The 19,849-nt window shown below is 46.9% G+C and overlaps 1 protein-coding gene across 50 annotated transcripts in view; it reads right to left on the bottom strand.

Moving 5' to 3' along the window:
* Positions 1–19,849, bottom strand: part of SGMS1 (sphingomyelin synthase 1) — a 265,194-nt gene that overhangs the window by 32,887 nt on the left and 212,458 nt on the right. For 27 of the 50 annotated variants that reach the window (XM_082721007.1, XM_082720998.1, XM_082721000.1 and 24 more), the window contains one exon: positions 4,860–5,648. In XM_082721007.1, the coding sequence (XP_082577133.1) occupies positions 4,860–5,470 (611 nt within the window). In that variant the 5' untranslated portion in view covers positions 5,471–5,648. Of the gene's footprint in view, positions 1–1,410; positions 1,489–4,859; positions 5,649–19,849 lie in introns of all 50 variants that reach the window. The other 23 variants (XM_082720981.1, XM_082721014.1, XM_082721003.1 and 20 more) reach the window with 1 other exon arrangement.

Below are 19,849 nucleotides of genomic sequence, written 5' to 3'. Positions count from 1 at the left end.
CCAGATGCACCCGAAGCCAGCCATCCCTCCCCGTTACCCCAGCACAAGACGCCCTCAGACATCCCGTTAAGTCTTAGCCATCTTCCCTCCTGGCAGCTGCAGTGGCGTCCTGCTGGCTGCCCCGGCCACTCTGGCTTGTCCGTGTCTACACTGCAGCCAGAGCGGTTCCTAAACAATACTGACCCGATCACATCACTCTCCTCTGACAACCTGCCACCATGTCTGGGACACTATCCCAGCGCTTCACCCATGGCCCTTGCTGCCCTCTTGCGGGTCTGCTGCCCACACCCTGCTGACCTCCCGCCTCACAACTTCCTCTCCGCTCAGTGGACCACATGGGCCCTTGGCTGTGCCTCGGGGGAGCTGCGGGGCCTCTGTGCTTACCTCTCCCATCTGGGCAGCTCCTGCCCCACACACCTGTGCGGCGACCCTCACCTGGACTCAGGGGTCTGCTCAATGGTCACCTCTCAGAGGCCTTTCTGAGTGACCATATCAAACAGCACCCCTTCCCCGCGACCCCCAGCATGAAGGCCGGCACACCGCTTCAATTCTCTCCATTTCCCTGAACACCGCCGGGCCTCATTCGTTCGTTCTGAGTGTCTGCTTCACCCTGGCCAGAGCGTGAGCTCCAGGAGGACTCAGGGCAGCACCCCGGGGGTGGGAGCAGTGCCCAGCACCAGTAGTTTGCTCAGCAAAGACAAAGTGAAGGAACACACGAATGTAAATGAGCACTTTCTGTCTGGCAGCCTCGGTACCCCACAGTGGGGCATAAAGATGAATGACAGGTGGGATAGACGCTTTTCCCTGAAGGAACTTCAACCCTCACACTGAGTGAGGAGCAGAAAGCACAGTGACATGAGCTCTGGGGAAACGAGCCGAGGGGTCAGACAGGAGGTGGGGACAGACCAGGGCCAGATTACGAAGGAGTCTGAATCCACGCTAAGGAACAGGGCAGGGACTCCCCCAGAGCACCCAGCGCCCAGCATGACACGGGAACACAAGAAGTGAAGAACCTGAAGTCAGAGGGTCAGAACGCAGGGACTCTTGGCGTGGGAGGAAAGAAGACATTGTAGGTTTCTAGGAAAATCCACTGCCCGCCTGGGAGGAGGGAGGAAGCTGGAAGAGAAGCACGGTGACTCGGTGGGGGATGAGTGGAATCTGTGGCACCTGTGACCGTGGGTCTAGGTCACAGTGCTTTCTCTGGTGGCCGGAGGACCCTGAACCAACTCAGAAATTCCACAACCCTGCTCCCTGACCTTCTTCTCTGTCGGGGACTCACGCCGTCCTGACAGAGCTCAGCCACATGGGTCCCATGACATGGGAGCAACCTCTTGGCCACGCACGAGGAGCCCTTACCAAATGAGTAAGGTTAACATACGCTTTGTCATGCTTTCCAAAAACAAGGGATACCTGTTTTGCAGTGAAGTCTGACACAAATGCAGAGACTCCCCAGGGCTTTTTCCTAGTCGGTGGCTTGAAAGTCCAATTCTAAATGGGGAAACAACATTATTTACAATTTTAAAAATCAAAAAGTTCCCAAAGATGGGCATTATTGTAGTTTTCCGCTTCGTAATGCCACGAAAATCCCACATGAATGTATGTGTATGTACAGATACATATATATACATCTGGCTGAAGGGCTTGTTACTGGCCCAAATTTCAGTGACCTCAGTGCTCAATAAATTATCCTCTCCAGCTTCAGCCTCCAATTCTCTAGGAAGCCCATGATGCAGAAGCAGGAAGGACTAGACTGAGTCCTTTGAGGGCTCAGAGACTCTTAGAATCAAAGTCAAATGCCCTTGGGGAATTACTGGCCAAACAAGCTTAACTCCTGGGAGCAAGTGAGCTGTGCTCCTGAGGGGCAAACCTCTGGGGGAGGTGGGGGAGAGAGGGCAAGATGCGGCAGACAAGCACAGAGTGAGATGTCAGCTCTGTTCGAGAGAATATCCCACAACTAGAAGTGCCAAGAGCCAAATGACTGGAAATGAGCGGTCTGACCCTACGAAGCATCCTTATCATCTTGATGAGAGCCAGGGAAAGGAGCTCATTTACACGGGCTGCTTGGCTGTCAATCTCGATCTCTCCTCCCCCCCTTCTCTGCTGTGTCACATTCGCTGAAGAGGGGCCTCCCCAGGGAGGAGCCGGCGAGCCAGGGATGTGCCCCAGGAGGTGGATGGGGCTGGATGATCGTGACTGCTGGCTTCCCCTTCCTGCGTCCGTCTCCTGCCAATGGGGAAACTCGAGAGAAGACTTCAGAGAATCTTGAGCTGGATGTCTTCTGGTCAAAAACCACTCCTCGGCTAGTACTTTTTAAACGTAACTGGTCCATTGGATCATGTTTGAAACAAAACACAGTTGTACAGAGTAACAGGTATCATCTAGACTAGGAGGCCCTTATTATATCTGTGAGAAAAAACAAGCTCTGGGGACTTAGAGACTGGCCCACATCACTGGCACGCTGGGGCCTGACGGGGGCTGGACCCAGGCAGCCCTGCTGCCATGCACTGGCCTGATTCTGCCCAAGGTGTGAACCAACGGACTCACAGCTTAAGGCGGCTGCGTCATTTCAATGCCCAAATGACTATGGCACTGGCTGTTAATACCAGTAAAACATGAAATCACTACTGGTCTGAGGAGAAGTCCCAGCGGAGAGAAACATAAAGAGTAATCTGCTTAAAAGAAGCAAGCCTGGGGCTCCTGGATGGCTCAGTGGGCTAAAGCCTCGGCCTTTGGCTCAGGTCATGATCCTAGGGTCCTGGAATCGAGCCCCGAATCGGGCTCTCTGCTCAGCGGGGAGCCTGCTTCCCCCTCTCTCTGCCTACTTGTGATCTCTCTCTCTCTCTCTGTCAAATAAATAAATAAATCTTAAAAAAAAAAAAAAAAAGAAGAAGAAGAAGCAAGCCCTATTGTGAGGACACTTCCTAGAATAAGACGTCATTTAAAAGTCACAGTTTTAAAAAAAGTAAAATAAAAGTCACAGTTCTGTGACACATCTGAATTTGCACACAGTATGACTGACAGATAATGTTTTATTCTAGGGCAGTAAATTATTCTCTTGCACGTGCAAATTTTTATGAAAAGAAAAGAAAACAAACCTGTAATACACAAAACAACAAAAATCAGGGAAAAACCCAGAAAACATAGTTTGAATTGACCCTGCCTTTGTAAAGCAAAACATACTGGCATTCTTTTCTAAAGGGCTTTCAGGGGAGAAAACAAAGTTTGAAATCAAAAGCAGATCTGAAGTTTGGCGACTAAAAGAATGTAATATAGTAAATTCTGAGCACCTCACATTTCAACGCTATCCTACCTACCAGCCTGTTAAAACTAAGCCAACAAAACACCAAAAAGTCTTCTACCCAATCAACAGAGCCCAGATCACGGTTTCTATTTTAAACTTAGCTTTACCGTGGCACTGACAAGACAAGACAACCCCAAAATAAATATCATCCACTTAAACAACTTCCTTTATAAAGGTTGACAGCCCCTTCCCAGTGCCCAGTCAGGTGCTGTGCTCATTTCCAAATTGTGGATATCGAATTTTCAAGGTGCAAACACGTTCCAGGAAAAAACTCATCGTTTCTTGGATCAAGTTCGGTGCAGACTCTCAGTCTGCAGTTTGTTTTCTTGATTTAAGAGGATTTCCTTAACATTCAACCGTACTGCGGGTCATGAAACACAGTCCACTGGACACAAGTGCAGTTTCTCAACACACCGTTCCCAGCTCCCATGCACAAAAGCCACAGCGACAGTCCACTAACGGGGAAAAGCAGACACCAAGGAGAACAATGTTGGCGCTTAGTCGGCCCCAAGCAACCCAACACAGAGCTTGCCGGACGGGGTCTGCATGGAGTTCAGAGCTTGGGACATAGCTTTGGCCTGGTAGTGTCCTACCAGAGAGACTCGTTCAAGGCTGGAGGCTCAGCAAGCGCCATGCTACAGCCCCTGTTTGACAACCAGGTTGGTTTAAAGAACAAGCAGAATGTGGAGCATGTCCCACTGTCCTTGGACAGAGCCATGCGGCTTATGAAAGAGGCATCAGGGAGGGGACTGTCCCCCAAGGAAGGACTGATCTTTGTGCTGTTATCATTAACCACTTCAGAACTGGTTAATTTTGTATCCTGGAACTACTAGCCTAATGTATTTAATTAAAAAATAAAGGTTAAAGTAATCAGTTATAATAATAATTAAAAAAAAGTGGATCTACCTGAAGCTAAAATGTGCCCGTTTAAAATCCTAAGAAACCGCAATGCAACAGCCACATGTTAAGTGGCACACGTTCTAGAAGGCAGAAAGCCATGCAGGTTTGTCCACACTCCATGGGCCTAAACAAGTCGTTTCTTGAGAACATCTTTCCCCACGGCCCCCAGCCCTCTGGAACCGCTGTTCCACATTCTGTGTGTGAAACAGCTTTAAATACGCCCTGCCGAAGGGCCCACTGTCTGAGCCTGCGCGGGGACAGCCACACAGCCAGCAGGCCGACTGTCCACAATTTATCTGGCAGGTTAATGACCCCAAGTTTGGGTACTTTTTCTGTGATTCGATAGCCTGTGCTCCATGAGAGTTCTCCTCCCTGTGAAAACAGAAGAACATCATCTCCACACCCCCAGTCACCGCTCTGTAGGAATCCTGTACCAAACAGGCAGTAAACACAGCATTTTCTTACAACTGCCAGAGCTCTCACTAGTTCAAAAGGGCACACGGTTTAAAATAATAAAATCAGAATAAAAAAAGGAGCTAGTATGCTTTGATTCCTACTGCTTGAAAACGTTCGTTTCCAAACAATGACTATCAGAGGTCTGCAAGGCAGACCCCCCCACCCTGCAGCCCCAGAGTCCCACAGCTGTCGCTTTACTTACTTGTATTTTAAGAGCAGCCACTGAATTAGCCAGAGTCCTACGAGGATCATGCCGTTAATTTCACAGATCGAAAAGGCCCACTGCACCCGGTTAAAATGGTCGAAGAATGTGTCCGGCAGCGGGGGCTGCACCTCCTTGGGAGGCACTCGCTCGTGGACGACCGAGATCATCACCGTGGTGAGGATGAAGCAGGCCAGTGCGTACAGGAAGGCCAGGCACGTCTTGCCCCACTCCATAGGGTACTGGGAGCGCTCGGGCTCTGGCATGGGGATCTTGATCATCTCCTTCCTGTAGCCGTTGGGCACCCCGTTGGGCTTGGCCTGGAGGCCGGGGCCGGGGCCGGCTGCACCTGCGCCCAGGTGCCCGTTGGCGTGGCCGTTCTTGTGCGCCTCCATGTGCTGCTCTACCTTCAGCGTCTCGATCATGTCCAGGAGCCGCTGCCCGCTGTCGGCTGACACGCGGCATAGGGGTGGCCGCGTGAAGTCCTCCCGGGTCAGGCCGATCAGGTCCCGGCCCGTGAAGTGCTCCAGGGGCTCACAGTACTCGGGCATGGCGTGCTCCAGCAGCCAGTCTGCCACCTTCTTGGGGGACCAGTACACCACCTCCTTCATGGTCCCGGCGGGCGGGGGTCAGCGGTCCCGCGGCGGCGCGCCCATGCTGCCCGGCCTCATGCCGGGGACGTGCGTGGCCAGACGTGCGGGGCCGCTCTCGCTCCCGCAGCCTGCACACCGCTCTCGGGGGCTCTCGGGGCTGGCGCGCTCACCTCATGGCGCCCCGGCCGTCTTCCTTCTGCGGAGGCAAGAGACACAGTCAGGAGGGGGCTGCATGCCCATCCCTGCAGGGTGCATGGCCCAGAGCTTGAGCGTCAGGAGGACGCAGACCCGGCCCCTGCGGAGGCCACGTCTGTCCCGCCCTCACTGGCCCGAGGGACTGCGGGCTCCCCGGCTGGCCTTCCCCGAAGGAGCAGCAGAGGACACCCCCCATGACCGTATCAAAGCCTCTCCAAAGGCGTGTTGCCTAAGCAATAATGCAACAGGACTTCGGATGGCTCAGGGGCTCCCTCCACACTCACTTGCTCACCGAGATAACCTGAAATCAGGCAGCAAATCTGCCTCATCTACCATTCTAGCCAGTGGAGAAATGTTTTCACATGTACATAAAACAGAGCAACCTAACAGAGATATAGGAGAGAATCACAGAAACGTTGAGCCTCAGGACCATCTGGTCCAACAACATGCAAAAATACCAATGAATCCCTTTTTCCTCCATGCGGGGCATTTTCTACTCTTGTCTCACCTGTTTTTCTTTAATAAACATGTACAACTTTTGCAACACTTATAATTTAAAACAAGAAAGTTAAGAACAAAGACCCAGTTCTGTAACAGATCACCATGGTTAGTGAAATATGTCATCAGCAGAAGCCAGACCATAATCTGACTCAAGATCTCCCACGGGTAACCCCCGGGTGAGCTGTAGCTTACTCATCTGTGAAAGGAAAAGATTCAAATACCCCCTCACAGGGCTGTTGTCAGTGCTTTAAAAACCATACCTAAATCCAGCACTGAGAGGAGTCTGTTGATCCCACATCCTTTTTCTCCTTTCTCAATTTTTCTATCCTATCCAAGAGCTACTGTCTACTCTCACTGTGAGAACACCTTAAGAGTGAGCTTAACTTCTTTCCCTCACATGGTGAATGTTGTATTAACTACAAAAACGCCTGCACAGATCTGTAGGGTTCATGGCTAGAAATCAGTATTGGCAGTATTTCCTTCGTATGCCTTGTAGAATAATCATCTGATAAAATGCTCTTTTCAAAGAATTAAAAATCCGAGTTAAGTCTGAGGAATTGTATACTAGAGCATCTTCTAGAGAGGGCAGCATGTATTAGTGTATTAGAAGCTCTAGAAAACCCTCCAGGAGGTAAACTGGGTAGCAGGATTTCTCAAATGGATGTCACGGAGTCTGTCCTCCTGGCCACCTCCCCACGTCAGCAAACTGGGAGGTACTGGCACAAATGAGACCCAGGCTCCGCTCTACCGAACCCCAAATCTGATTGGGGAATAAAAATGGACAGATGTCCACTCCCAATTTCCCCATCAAATAACAACCAATGAAATGGCAATAAAGTTCAAGCTAACCCAGACTTTGCAAAAAGGTTGGGTGTTCTTCCTTCTGTGTATGCTGCTGTTCCAGTGCTTTCTGTAACATGTCTGTCTGCACCCACCCCCCTCAGGAGACCATGAGTGACGGTGGAAGGGCTGTGGTCTCGAGCACCCGCATAACTCACAAAGCAGGGGTTCACTCAATATCTGTTCATATCTCAAGAGATGTCCCTCACATCTGTCAACATGTAGACAGTGGAAGAGAACACAAAATCTCCTGGAAATGCCACTGATACCGAAAACTGCTTCAGAACAATCTGGATGGTCAAGGAACATAAGGTGGGCGTTCTTCAGAAATATGAAACCGGAGTGGACTGTGGCCATTTGACAGGCACCCTAGAGGAGCTTGGGTCATCCCTAGGACCACCTGGTGGCCACAGGACACAAGCCAAATGGAAGTCCAACCAGATGGTCCTGCAGGAGAGGAGATCTCCTGGCATCACACCCTGGGTCTTGCCCTAAACACTCCTCAGCAGATCAGCCCAGGGAACCCTGCCCACCTCAAAGCGGCTATGAGAGCTCGAAAGAGAGACTCCTGGTGGGATGTTCAGGCCCAAGGGAATGAACGGGCTTCTCAGGTGGGTTCCTTGCTTCTTCCGGCCTATGTGGGAAGTCTAAGTCTACCAGGAGGGGAAACCCCTCAGAACCACAGAGACCAGACCAATGCCAATGTGTTATTTCACTTCTCTCTGCTGAGCAAACTGTCAGATAATCTCCTCTTAAGACCTCGCCGTCTTTACAACAGGAAAACAGCACATGGTCAGAGATGATATGGGACTCGAATCAGACTCACTCTCTCTCTCTGTGTCTCTCTCTCTCATACACACACACACACAGATGAAGGAATGCTAACCATACAGAACTCATCCAACAGGGAGTTGCTGACGGTGAGAGTTACTCCAAAGACACAGTGAGATAGGCCAGTGGCTCCCACCAATAACTAGGCCAAAACAGGGTCGGCTCCCTAAGAGCCACGTTGGCACTTTCCATTTCCTCTCCAACAAGAGCCACGTCCTCCCTCAGTCCTGCAGATGGTTCCCAGCCCTGTCACCTCCCTGCATCCCGACACCACCAGTGTCTGCGATGATGCCCAGGAACTGGCTTGTGTACCCAGTGCTACGATGTGTGTCAGCCGTGTGAGATGGGGAGCCAGCAGCTGAGACCCAACTCGGCCATCTCCCTCCTTGCTAGAGCCCTCGAGCCCTGCCGAGCCTCAGTTTCCTCTGGAAAACAGGATCAAGTACAGCCTCACCCAGCTTCCTGCGGGCTGCTCCTCCAGGAGGCTCCCATCAGGGAGAAGGAATGAAAACTATTCATTACACCAAGAAATCTGTCTTGTTCTGGTAACATCCTGCTTTCTTCCTGACACCCGACTAGGCCTGTGGTGACGTCTCGTGAATACGGAATGAAGCTGCCCCTTCCAAAAGCCCAATCGTCCCACCACACAAGTTCAAAGAGCCTTCCAGATTTCACGAGCAGGCAAACCTTTGTTTTTCAAGCAAGCTTTGCAGCTTGAAAATAAAGGTATGGATGCTATTTTCGTGCAGATGATGCCAAAATCGTATAAAAGGGGAAGAGGTCACTTCTCTGGAAGTAAGTGCTTGGCAGGTACTCGGAACGTCAAAGGCCATGGCTCATGGGCAGGACTTAACTAAGACCCCAGGCCCGGCCGTGGGAGGAGAGGTGGGAGAATCACTTCCTCCATGTCCCACACACTGGCTTCAGAACAGAATCAAAGACACTGCAGCATTTCTGAGAAGTGTTTCCACATCTAGACCCAGAAGACTGTAGGTTAGGCTGAGCTCAAAACACTACCACCAGCACCTCCGGCCTGAAAAGCCATCCTGAATCCACTACTGGACAATGTTCAGAAACCATGCATAGCTCAAGTCCTCAGACTTGGTACTCAGAACTCGGAAGTCGTAAGAGAGTAAAATCTTGATATTCCCCAGTACCAGAATATGAGCAATGGAAAAGAAGCTGGAGGGCTTGTTCACTCACAAGTCTCAGCCATAAGTAAGGTGAAGTCCAGTGAGACTGTGCAGTGTCTAAACTCTCCGGCATAGCAGAGTTAGCCCCGGAGACAAACCCACCATGCTTTCCAGGATTGCCCACTGCAAATATTCACAGATGTGCACATGAGTGAAGGGCAGTCTAAGCATCCTTTAAAAACAAACAAACAAACAAACAACCCACAAAAAAACACAAAAACCAAAAAATAGCTACAGAGTCCTATAGGATTAAGGGCAAGGACAACAACAGATAGGCCTTATACATTCTAACGCAGCAGGGGCTTCTAGGAGACCCCAACTGAGTGAAAAATAAATGTGCTAAAAAAATTGGGCTCCAGTTCTTAGAACAGGTATTTTAAGCTTTAATATCATAAAACCCATCAGACAATATGCCACAACACACTATGAACTATTTATAGCTAATTATCAAAGCCAGCTCTCTAGAATCAGAAAAACAGGTTAAAGCAATTATCCTGGTAACGAAAACAAAACATTAACCAAACAAAAGAACTAAATATTTTATGAATATGTGTTTCTCCCTATTCCAAAAGAATCTACTATATTATCTTATTGTCTGCCGTTGTCTAGAAATAAAACATTGTTGTGTTAACACAAAGCTACCATATCAACTAAACAATGAACTCAAGTTTCCAAGAATTCAAATGCCAGAAAATGGGTAGCGTACCCACGAAGCAACTGCTCAGAATGTCTGAGTTCTAATAACTGCTCAGTACTTTATTCCAATCCCACTGCCTCAGTCTCCTAAAACAGAAGAATTTATTCCATCTGCTTCTTGCATATTAGTTTAAGGAATTTATGCACAGCTGACAGTACTTTGGGTAACATAAAGCAAGACATAAAAATGGAAGAAATTTTTATACTGAATATTATTTATTCTTTGAAGAGTCAAGGAACTTTTAAAGTAAGTGCCATGAAATTAAAAATTGTATTTTTACAATTTTTTTAAGGCACAGTGTACCCAAGACTGAGTGAACTTAGCTGCCAGTTCAATGGAGAAACTATAGCAAAGTTCCAGATGTTTCTACCTGCTGGTAGTGGTAAATCAGAGTAGAAAGTAGTGTGTTGCACAATTAGTCTTAGAAGCACACTCTGACTTAAACGTTCTGCTTCTTGTATCAAATCTTTAAAAACAAGAGAAGTAACATGGGCTTTATATGTGAAGTCTGCTCTCCTAGCTCAAATAATCAACTCAGTCAAGATCAGAACTGGGGGAGTGTGGAGCTCAGACCTCTAACACGAAACTACCTGTGGGTGCTTTGTTAATGAGTAACACGAATCAGAAACCGACATTATTATCTTGAAATACATGAACTGCTTTCAGTAAAAAGAGGAAGTCCAGAAAAAGGTCTTTGCATCCCCAGAACCTTCCATAAAAGGCAGCAGTGACTATCAGACCTTCTAGGGCAACGCAGTCCACTCCAATACTCAGGAGACAAGAGTCCCAATTCTCCTCTAACTCAATCTGGGGAACTCTGGAATGCTTTCCTCCAATCTCATTAGCTTTAGATTTTTGTTGTTACTGTGGTTAACATGCAAAGAGTTAACCTAAATAGGCAGAATTCATAAAACTGAGAGCAAGTGCACAGTTTCAGCTGAAACACCTGCATATTAACTTCAATCCGCAGTGGAAGAATTTTAGATAGCTCGTGATGCCTTAACCTTTAGATGGTCCTTTTAAATTGGTATTATGCAGCGTTCACAATTCCAGAGTCAACTCTGAGTAGCAAACAAAATTGTCCCGTAAGCAGTGGCTCCCTGAATAAGGTCTACGCCGCCTGACTTTGCGGAGATGGGAGAAAGACGGGGCTAGGGGCTGTTCAGGCTGCCCCCCTCAGTTGGTGCCATCCTCCTGCCCCCCTCCACTCCTGGTCTATTTCACCATGTCCGACACTTAGATTTCACAGTATCTGACACCTATTCTTTCTCAGCAGCTGCCCTATAACTTAACCAACTGAACAACTCCCTTTACGTGGCCCCTCCCTAAAATGACCCATGCAGTGCTCGTAGCCCCACCATGTTCCAGAGGGAAAGAGAAGAGTCCTGGCTGATGAAAGCAGTATGTAGGAAATAATAATAGGAAACTGGCCATGTCAATTTCATGCTACATATCATGGTTCTATTCCTTTCTGGATGGTTAGAACCGTGTCATCCATTTCAAGGAGAGCCCTACACTACCAGCAAGACCAGCTAATCCCTCTTCCCATACCTTGAGCTTCCATTTGAGTCATTCTGGGACAGACTATAATAAACCTTTTGTAGCCAGAAAATTCAATGTATCATTTATTATGCCAAGAATTAGAAACCACCTGAAAGTTACATAGGGAGAATTAAATACAGTATTATACAACAGAATACTAAGCCTCCATTAATACAGGACTAGATTTCTTTTTTTTTTTTTAAAGATTTTATTTATTTATTTGACAGAGGGAGATCACAAGTAGGCAGAGAGGCAGGCAGAGAGAGAGAGGAGGAAGCAGGCTCCCCGCTGAGCAGAGAGCCCGATGCAGGACTCGATCCCAGGACCCTGAGATCATGACCTGAGCCGAAGGCAGCGGCTTAACCCACTGAGCCACCCAGGCACCCCAGGACTAGATTTCTATAGCTGTTGTGATACATATGTATACTTTTGTCTCTCAACAGGCTACAGGAGACAAGAATACCATTTTTGTAAACATACATGTATCAAAACTATTCAGAGGAAAGAAGGCTGAAGGCACATATCAACTTCTGTTGCCTTTGGGCAATGAAATCATAAATTAATTGCTTAATTTTTTTCAGTGTTTTAATTTCCCTAATAAACGCATACTGCTTATGTTTATTCGAGCATTATCTATGTTTTTAAACATGGATGCTGCACTCTAAGATTAAACACAGACGCTTCCTACGTTACCTTTCTTTCAAAATAAGAAGTGCGCCTGCAGATTTCTCCAAGTAATTGGAACCTTTGCCTCCTGTATGTAACTAACTCCCCAAGTCCTTCAGATTTTCAAAACATAATGGTCCCAGGAGATGAGGCAGACCATCTACAAAGATAACGCTCAAATCCTGGAACCCAAGCGCATCAAGAAATTTCTGTCTCAGATACTTCCAATCATTCCAGAGAGAAAACAACAACAAACCATTAGAATTAAAACTGTTTCATCATCTAGATTTTCAATGCGCATCTATCTAGGTATCTACGGCCAAATGTCAAAGACCGTTGGGAAACCCTGCCCTCTTGTCATTACAAGAAAAACCTTGCAGACCTCTAATGAGTAATCACTACGGCTTTCCCCTGGCGTTTTTCTTAGAACCCAACTACCAAAACTCTGAAGATGATCTACTTCTACTTTACTGATTAATAACCACCTATGTCTGAAACCAGCAGGACATTTTAATATTCATCTGGCCAACCTGTTGTCCACGAACCCAGACTCACTGTAGCAGCACCCCAGAATGCTGGGGGCATCGTCAATGTTTGCAGGGTCCACTGGCTCTCGCATCCAACTGACATGCACAGTGGTGATCTCACCTGCTCCACGAGGCCTGGGAAAAGCTCCCCCATTTGCTTCTGCTTTACTTTCCACCTCCGGGATTTCTCTACCTTATGGCCTTGCCCTGCAAACAGTGGACCTGGGCTATACCCTGCTCCAGTGGGTAGAAGTTTTCCTCACAAACATTCATCGTACACCTCCCCAATTGTGTTTTCTGCCCATAAGGCCCTTCATATCTCCTACATTCATCCTTGTAGGACTATTGCCTTCAGGAAGCCCAGTTTCATTTGCCTCTGACTCTTTTGAGCCTAACACACACTATGTACTTTAATAGATGCTTGCTGAACATGTGAATAAAAAAGAATGCAAAGAGCGGCGCCCAGAGGATTCAATAGGTTAACCCTCTGCCTTAGGCTCAGGTCATGCTATCAGGGTCCTGGGATCAAACCCTGCATCAGGCTTCCTGTGGGGAGGGGAGCCTGCCCCTCCCGCTGCCCCTCCCCCTGCTCATGTACACACATGTGCACATACATGTTCTCTCTCTCTCAGATAAATAATAATTTTTAAGAAAAGAATGCAGAGATGGACCCAATGATGTGTACCTCTTTGTACATCAAGCACATAAAAACCTAAAATTGTGGGAATTTTAATACAAAAATGAGTGGCCAAGTACAGAAAGGGGATTTCCCATGTACTAAAAGCCAGAGTGGGAAACATAAGAAGCCAACACATGGAGCCCCAAGGGATACTAGCTGTAGATCCTAGTTGCCAGGGCCTGGGCTTTTAAGATTCAAGGGCAGAGGACATGGCCTGAGCCCAGATCCAGACAGGCAACTGGAACTAAAACCTTGAATTAAACCAGAATCCCTCTAGGACTGGAAAAGTTGGGCGTGTGAGATCAATACACAATAATGCAAACTTCAAACTCAAAGGACTCGTGTGGTGTGGGTTCCAAGCCAACAAATTAACGCAAATACATAAGGCAAGTAACTACAAAACAGCACTTAGGGACCCTCCATCAGCAAGAGTTCACAGCATTCCCACAGAAGAAGTCATCTCAGCCAAGGATGAACAAAAATTGAAAATTACCAGTCACATGAGGAAATAATCCACCACGAAGGAGAACTTTGGCAGGTGCAACAAACAGGAAGTTTGCCAGACCATGAACTTGAGAAAATAAAGTACGTTAGAAGAGGCTGTGAAGGGATACACAAAAGACGCCAAGGCAAGTTGTAACCTTACAGAAGGAACCAGCCCTAACGGGAACAAAGACAGGTGTGTTTAAAGAAGGTGCACGCTGGTGCCCCAGGAGGAAGGGGAGAGAACAAAGGGTTAAGTGGGGCTCGTAAGAGGACAAGAAATGGGCAAATGTGTAAGGTGTTACCTTACCTGCTTACTGTGTTTAAAGGCAAGGGACAGGTTTTCTCAAACCCCAAGCTCATGGCACCCAGCAGCCGTATCGTCTTGGGGTTTTTTTGTGCGGCGGGGGAGGGGCAGAAAAGTACATGCAGTCGATCAAAAGATGATGCAGACTGAAAAAAGGTGTCTAACTGAGCATATGTGTTAGTTTCCACTGCCTCTTCAAGCTCCCCCGATACGAGGGTGCAGGGATTTCTGAAAAAGAGGAAACAGAAGAGGCAAGGAGAGGAGGGGACCAGGGAGCAGGACCTCAGCCCGGAACCAGGAAGGGTGAGAAGCCTTAAAAGGACGAGGAAGCTGGTGGCACGGGGACCTTGCAAGATGGGGGTGAAGGTGGAGCTAAAAACAAGGGCTGGTTGAAAGACCATTTAAGCAGTTCCCTCCAGCTTCTCACTGCATGCAGCCGAACCACCCCCACCCTTGCGCCTAGCTGAGAAGCCTGGACCCGCCTTCTGTGGAAGGGGGGATGAACAGTCGCCAGGGTAGGCAGCACCAGAAAGCAGCGGCATCATGGGGCCCCAGCTCTTGATTTCAGCTCAGGTCATGATCTCAGCATCCTGGGATCAAGTCCCACGTTGGGCTCCTTGCTTGGTGTGGAGTCTGCTTGGGATTCTCTCTCTCTCTCTCACTCTCCATCTACTCCTCTCTCAAATAAATAAATCTTTAAAAAAAAAAAAAAAAAGAAAGCAGGGGCATTGCACTGAACAGGGACTAAGTAAAACAGATGCAAACAGATGTTAGTAAGTCAGCCCTGCCCTAACCCTTTTATCTTATTGGCTCCCACAGTACTGGCTGCCGGGATGAAAACTTCCAGACAGGTGAGCCGATCCACGTTTTCTGAACCCCAGACATTTTATAAGAACGCAGACCATCTTGTGCTGAAATCCAAACAAACAAGATTCATGAAAAGTGCTTCCAGACAGCACTTTTAGTGCTTCCTTTAAAATATGAACAGACAAGTAAAAATTAGCAGACGTCTAAAGAAACTCTCTGATAAATATGAAAGCGGAGATTAAAACAAAACAGAACACAGAAGACACAGACCAAGTAGGGAAGTACAATGTTAAGAAAAACTAAGGTTCATATCTTCAAACGGGTACAATGAGCAAAATGGCACACACACAAAAAGGCATCCAGAGAATTTTTTTTAAAAAAGCTCTCTGTGAATTCACGGTAAATACAAAAAATTCGCTATACAGTAAGTTAGAATAAAATCTCTCAGTAAAAAAAGACAAAGAGAGAGAACCGAAAAAAAAAGGAAAAAACACCCAACACGGAAGCTAGGAAGTTCCATGTGTGAGTAGTAAAGTTCATGAGGGCACAAGAGAAAACAGATTTCTTGGAACTTAAGGGGATGTGACCAGCCAGATGGAAAGCGTCTGTCAAATGTCCAAGAAGCATGGCTGAAAATACAAGATGTGTTCCTGCTATTACTATTCTGTATTAACAAATTATCTGAGGGGCGCTGGGTGGCTCAGTCGGTTACGCATCAGACTCTTGATCTCAGTCAGCTCAAGTCTTAACAGGGGTCGTGAGTTCAAGCCTTGAGTTGGGCTCTGTGCTGGGCGTGGAGCCTACTTTAAAAAAAAAAAATCATTCTAACAGAAAAAGGGGAGCACGATCTCGAAGGATGCTCTGTCTCACTGCTTGTCACCATCCTGGTCAAACTTCCTTCCATCTACTCCAATCTGCACCTGCTTCCAGTCTCCGCCCTCCACCTCTCTTACAAGCATTTCCATCCCCAGCCAGAAGAGACCCCGCAGACTTCAAGCACAAAGACGGTGTTCTTGGGGTGGAGGACAGCAGGATATGCAGCCCCAAGATCGGCTGCCTTGGCAGAAGGTTCATCTTCAGGTGAAGGCAATCGAGAGGAAGCGGAGACAAAGAATGCTCTCTGCTCTTCTCACAGCTGTCCCGAAGCCAGACACAAATTTGTAAAAATCTCCCCCACCCCTCCACCAGGAACAGCAGACATGAATCGGGAGACAACTTGGGACTCAGCCCAGAGGAATCCACCTAACGAAACCTGCATTCCTTTTCCCCATGTAATCTGCCTTCTCACGTTTGCTGCCCGGGATAAGCTCCAAGTCTTAGAGCCTCTGTCTTGCCTCTACTCAGAAAATTCAATGTTCTTTTGTTAAGATGCTGTATTCACCCAGGTTCTTACCATTCTTTCCAGTCATTCATCCCTAAGTGCTCCCCTGTGTACACCCCATAACACTTTCATAAACTTGTTTGTCTTTCTCTAGTTAATCTGTGTTTTGTCAGTGTAATTTATGGGGCCCCAGCCAAAGAACCTGATATAGTTACAAGAAAAGGGGATTCCTTCCCCCCCTGTGATATCTACGAATGGAATTTTTACTGCATTTTTAGTCGTATTCCTGTAATGAGCCATGGTGCCTCTTTAATAGTATATAAATGCCCGGAATTAAAGCACCATAAGATTTTGATACATTTCATAGGCAGTAACAATTTCCCCAAGATTTCCTAAGTTCAGATTTCAAATATATTGTTCCCTTGTCTCACACACCATGAAAACGTCCTGGAAAACTTAATACTTCAGTTCCTAAACTGCTTCTCTCCCAGAATGCTTCTGCCACCCAGAAGGGGTTAAAAAGTCTTACTTAGATGTGTGCTGATAATTAGACTCATTAGTATGGCCATTTTTATTTATTTACTTTATTTTTTTTTAAAGATTTTATTTGTTTATCAGAGAGAGAGAGAATGCACAAGCAGGCAAAGACAGAGAGAGAAGCAGGCTCCCTGATGAACAAGGAACCGGATGCAGGACGTGATCCCAAGATGCTGGGATCATGACCTGAGCTGAAGGCAACAGCTTAACCGACAGCCACCCAGGCATCCCTGGCCATTTTTAATAATTAGTGGGGGCTCTAGAAGACCCACGCCTAACAGTAAGACTCAACTAATTTGAAGTATACCTTTAGTGTTTAAATTGGAGACTGCTCAGTTTCAGCTCAGGCTGAAAGGATACACCACAGTTTCCTGATTAATCCAAAATAAAAATCTTATCTGAAAGGAAGAAGATTTTTGTTTTGTTTGTACAGTACCCTGAAGATTAGAAAAACCACAAAACTCAAAACTCTTCATTTTGGTGAGAAAAGTCTACGCAATCTTTTCTAAACTTAAACTTACAGAAACAAATGTAACTCACTGAGGTAAAAGGAAAGCTAATTTAGGGAACATGACCCCAGAGCATAACACGGCATTCCAAAATTAGCAACAAGTCATAGGTCCATATAGGAGAAATCAAGTTCAAGTCTATTTCCCAAAATAAATTTCTAATACTTCCGTGGACAGCGGGAGGAGTGCAGAGTTTCAGACTACAGAGCATCCCAAGAGGTACATTCGAGGTTGATGACGTTTCCATGTACGTCTGCTGGGCAGCATTTCCCATGAGGACACTGCCACATGCCTGCCATATTTGCCCACAAAATGTTCCCCTGCCTGGCTCGGGCCCTGGACCCCATCTGGTTCCCTGGAAGTCAACAGAATCAAGGATCTCGAGAAAGCAAGTGGGGGTCTCCTCTACCTTTATTCCCATGTTCAGAAAAAGATGCATGAAGCATTTTCCCCCAACCAAAGCTAAACCAACTCTTAAAAAGTGAGTCTCTAACAATACATCAACTTCTCTCTGGTCACCATTGCCCATGACTTCTTGATTCTAACTATCTGATAATTTCTCAACTTCCAGGGCCCCCGTTCAGTGAGCTTCTTTATTTTTTAGATTAAAAATGATTTTTCATTTGAGAATATCTGACACACAAAGTTACATTAGTTTCAGGCGTACAACATAGAGGTTTAACTGCTCTATAGTTATGCTACACAGTGTACTTCTCTGTTAATGGATCAGTGGCTCCTCGCACCAAAGTTCAGCTGGAAAAGGGCCTCAGAGACAGCTATGGACTAAGGTAGAATACCACCAGGGGGCAGCAGAGAGTCCACGAACTCACACACCCAGGCACCCTTCCCAAGCAGTAAAGATCTGGGAGACCCCCTCCAGCAGAGATCCCACACCCAAACAATACAAGGAGGCAATCCAATTGCAAGAACTAGAACCTCTCTTTCAACCCCCTAACTGATGTTACTTCCACCAGACCCATCTGATTCTAATGTGCATCTCAAGATCCTGCTATCAACAACGTGGCCGCATCCAGTTCTAGGAAACCATACTGTAAATCAGAGCCATCCCGCACCTCACCCAACAAGACAATCGCTTAGACATTTATTCTTGCTCTACACAACAACTTAATAAGCTCTATTCTCTGGCTACTGTAACCTCATGAAACAAAACTAGAACCTTGAACATGATAACCCCACATCAGTGACAAAAGCTGAACTGTAAAAACACTGTGTAAGTTGTAGAATTGGTTAGCAAGGGGTGAGGTGAAAAACCAGAAAGTCTGAAAAAGCACAGCAAAGGCTGTAGTTCATTCAGTGAAATACAAGTTTTTTTAAAAAGAAAAAAATGTGGAGGACAGCTGATACACAAGGTGACATGAGTTTCAGGTGTATGACACAGTGATTCAACCTCTTTATGTGTGACATTGCGCTCAACTCCAGTGTAGCTCCCATCCATCAGTTCAGGACACTACTCAGTGCCAGTGACTGTTCCTGTGCCGACCCCTTCATGCCCGTGGCTCATTCATTCGGTAACTGGAGGTCTGTACTTCCCACGCCCCTTCGCCCCTTTCATCTATGCCCCAATAGTTTGCTCTCTGTTCAAATATGTTCTTTACTCTCAACAAGCTTCGAACGCATATCCCTGTGCTGTATCATGGTGAAGTACATTGTGAATGGGTCATGAAGTGTCCTCTCAAGTTCACACGCATTTATGAAGTCTCTAACACTAACACAAACGTGATGCCAAGTACGAACCACGGCATTGGACAAACCACCATGGAAACACTTGGCCAAACACTTCACAAATGAAAACACCGGGCAAAACATTTTTTATTTGTCCCCGATTGCAAGTACAAAGAACTCCTAAAAAATCAGTTAAGGAAAAGACTTTAAACAAAGATTAGAAGTAGGCCAATCACACACGCACAGCCAACCAACAAATGTGGAGGAAAAAAATTCAATCTCACCAATGAAAAACAATCACAGCTACTGAGCTGCCAAAGATGAAAAAGAACCACAATTAAAACAAAACAAAACAAAACAAAACAAAACAAAACCCTCCAGCATCTGCACATTCTGTCAATCCCACTTCTGAGTATCCTGAACCCATTCCCATCTCCCTCCTTCCACACCACCACTGTGGCTCCACGCCACACCTCAGGGGAATTCCTGCCTCAACCTCCTCTGCTCACCTCTCGCCCAAACTCCCAACTGCATTCTCCATAAGGCGGCAACAAGAATTTCTTAAAATCTGTGACTCCCATCTTTGAAATCCTGCAGTGCTTCCCGCCACTCTGAGAATAAAACCCATGCTCAACTGTTACATAGCTTACAAGACCCTTCCTGCCCTTGTTCGGCCAAGTGCCGCCCCCGTACACTTTAATTACAGGAGTCTGCTTCTAGTTCCTGACGGCCTCAGGACCTTTGAACAGTCATTGCAAACCCAGACCCAGTCACCTTCTTCCTCACTCACCTTCCAGGTCTCCACTCTTATGTGATCTCTTCTGATAACCCTCTGTGACCATCCCCCGACCCACATCATCTCCCTTAGTGAGAGTATCTTTCTGTCCTACCACCTTGGAAGCTCCGTGAAGGAAGGCTCGTTGTATTTTTCCCCTACAGTATCCCAGGAGCTAGCACCATGCTCGGCACTCAATATAAATCTCTGCTCCATGAATGAAAAAATAAATACTGGATAAGGAAGGCAGTTGCCAGTATCTGACTCTAAGAACACTGGTCTTAAATCCAGATTCTTCAGAGTG

This window comes from Mustela nivalis (assembly GCF_964662115.1).
Source record: "Mustela nivalis genome assembly, chromosome: 2".
Classification (NCBI taxonomy): domain Eukaryota; kingdom Metazoa; phylum Chordata; class Mammalia; order Carnivora; family Mustelidae; genus Mustela; species Mustela nivalis.
This window is presented reverse-complemented; position numbering and strand designations above follow the sequence as displayed.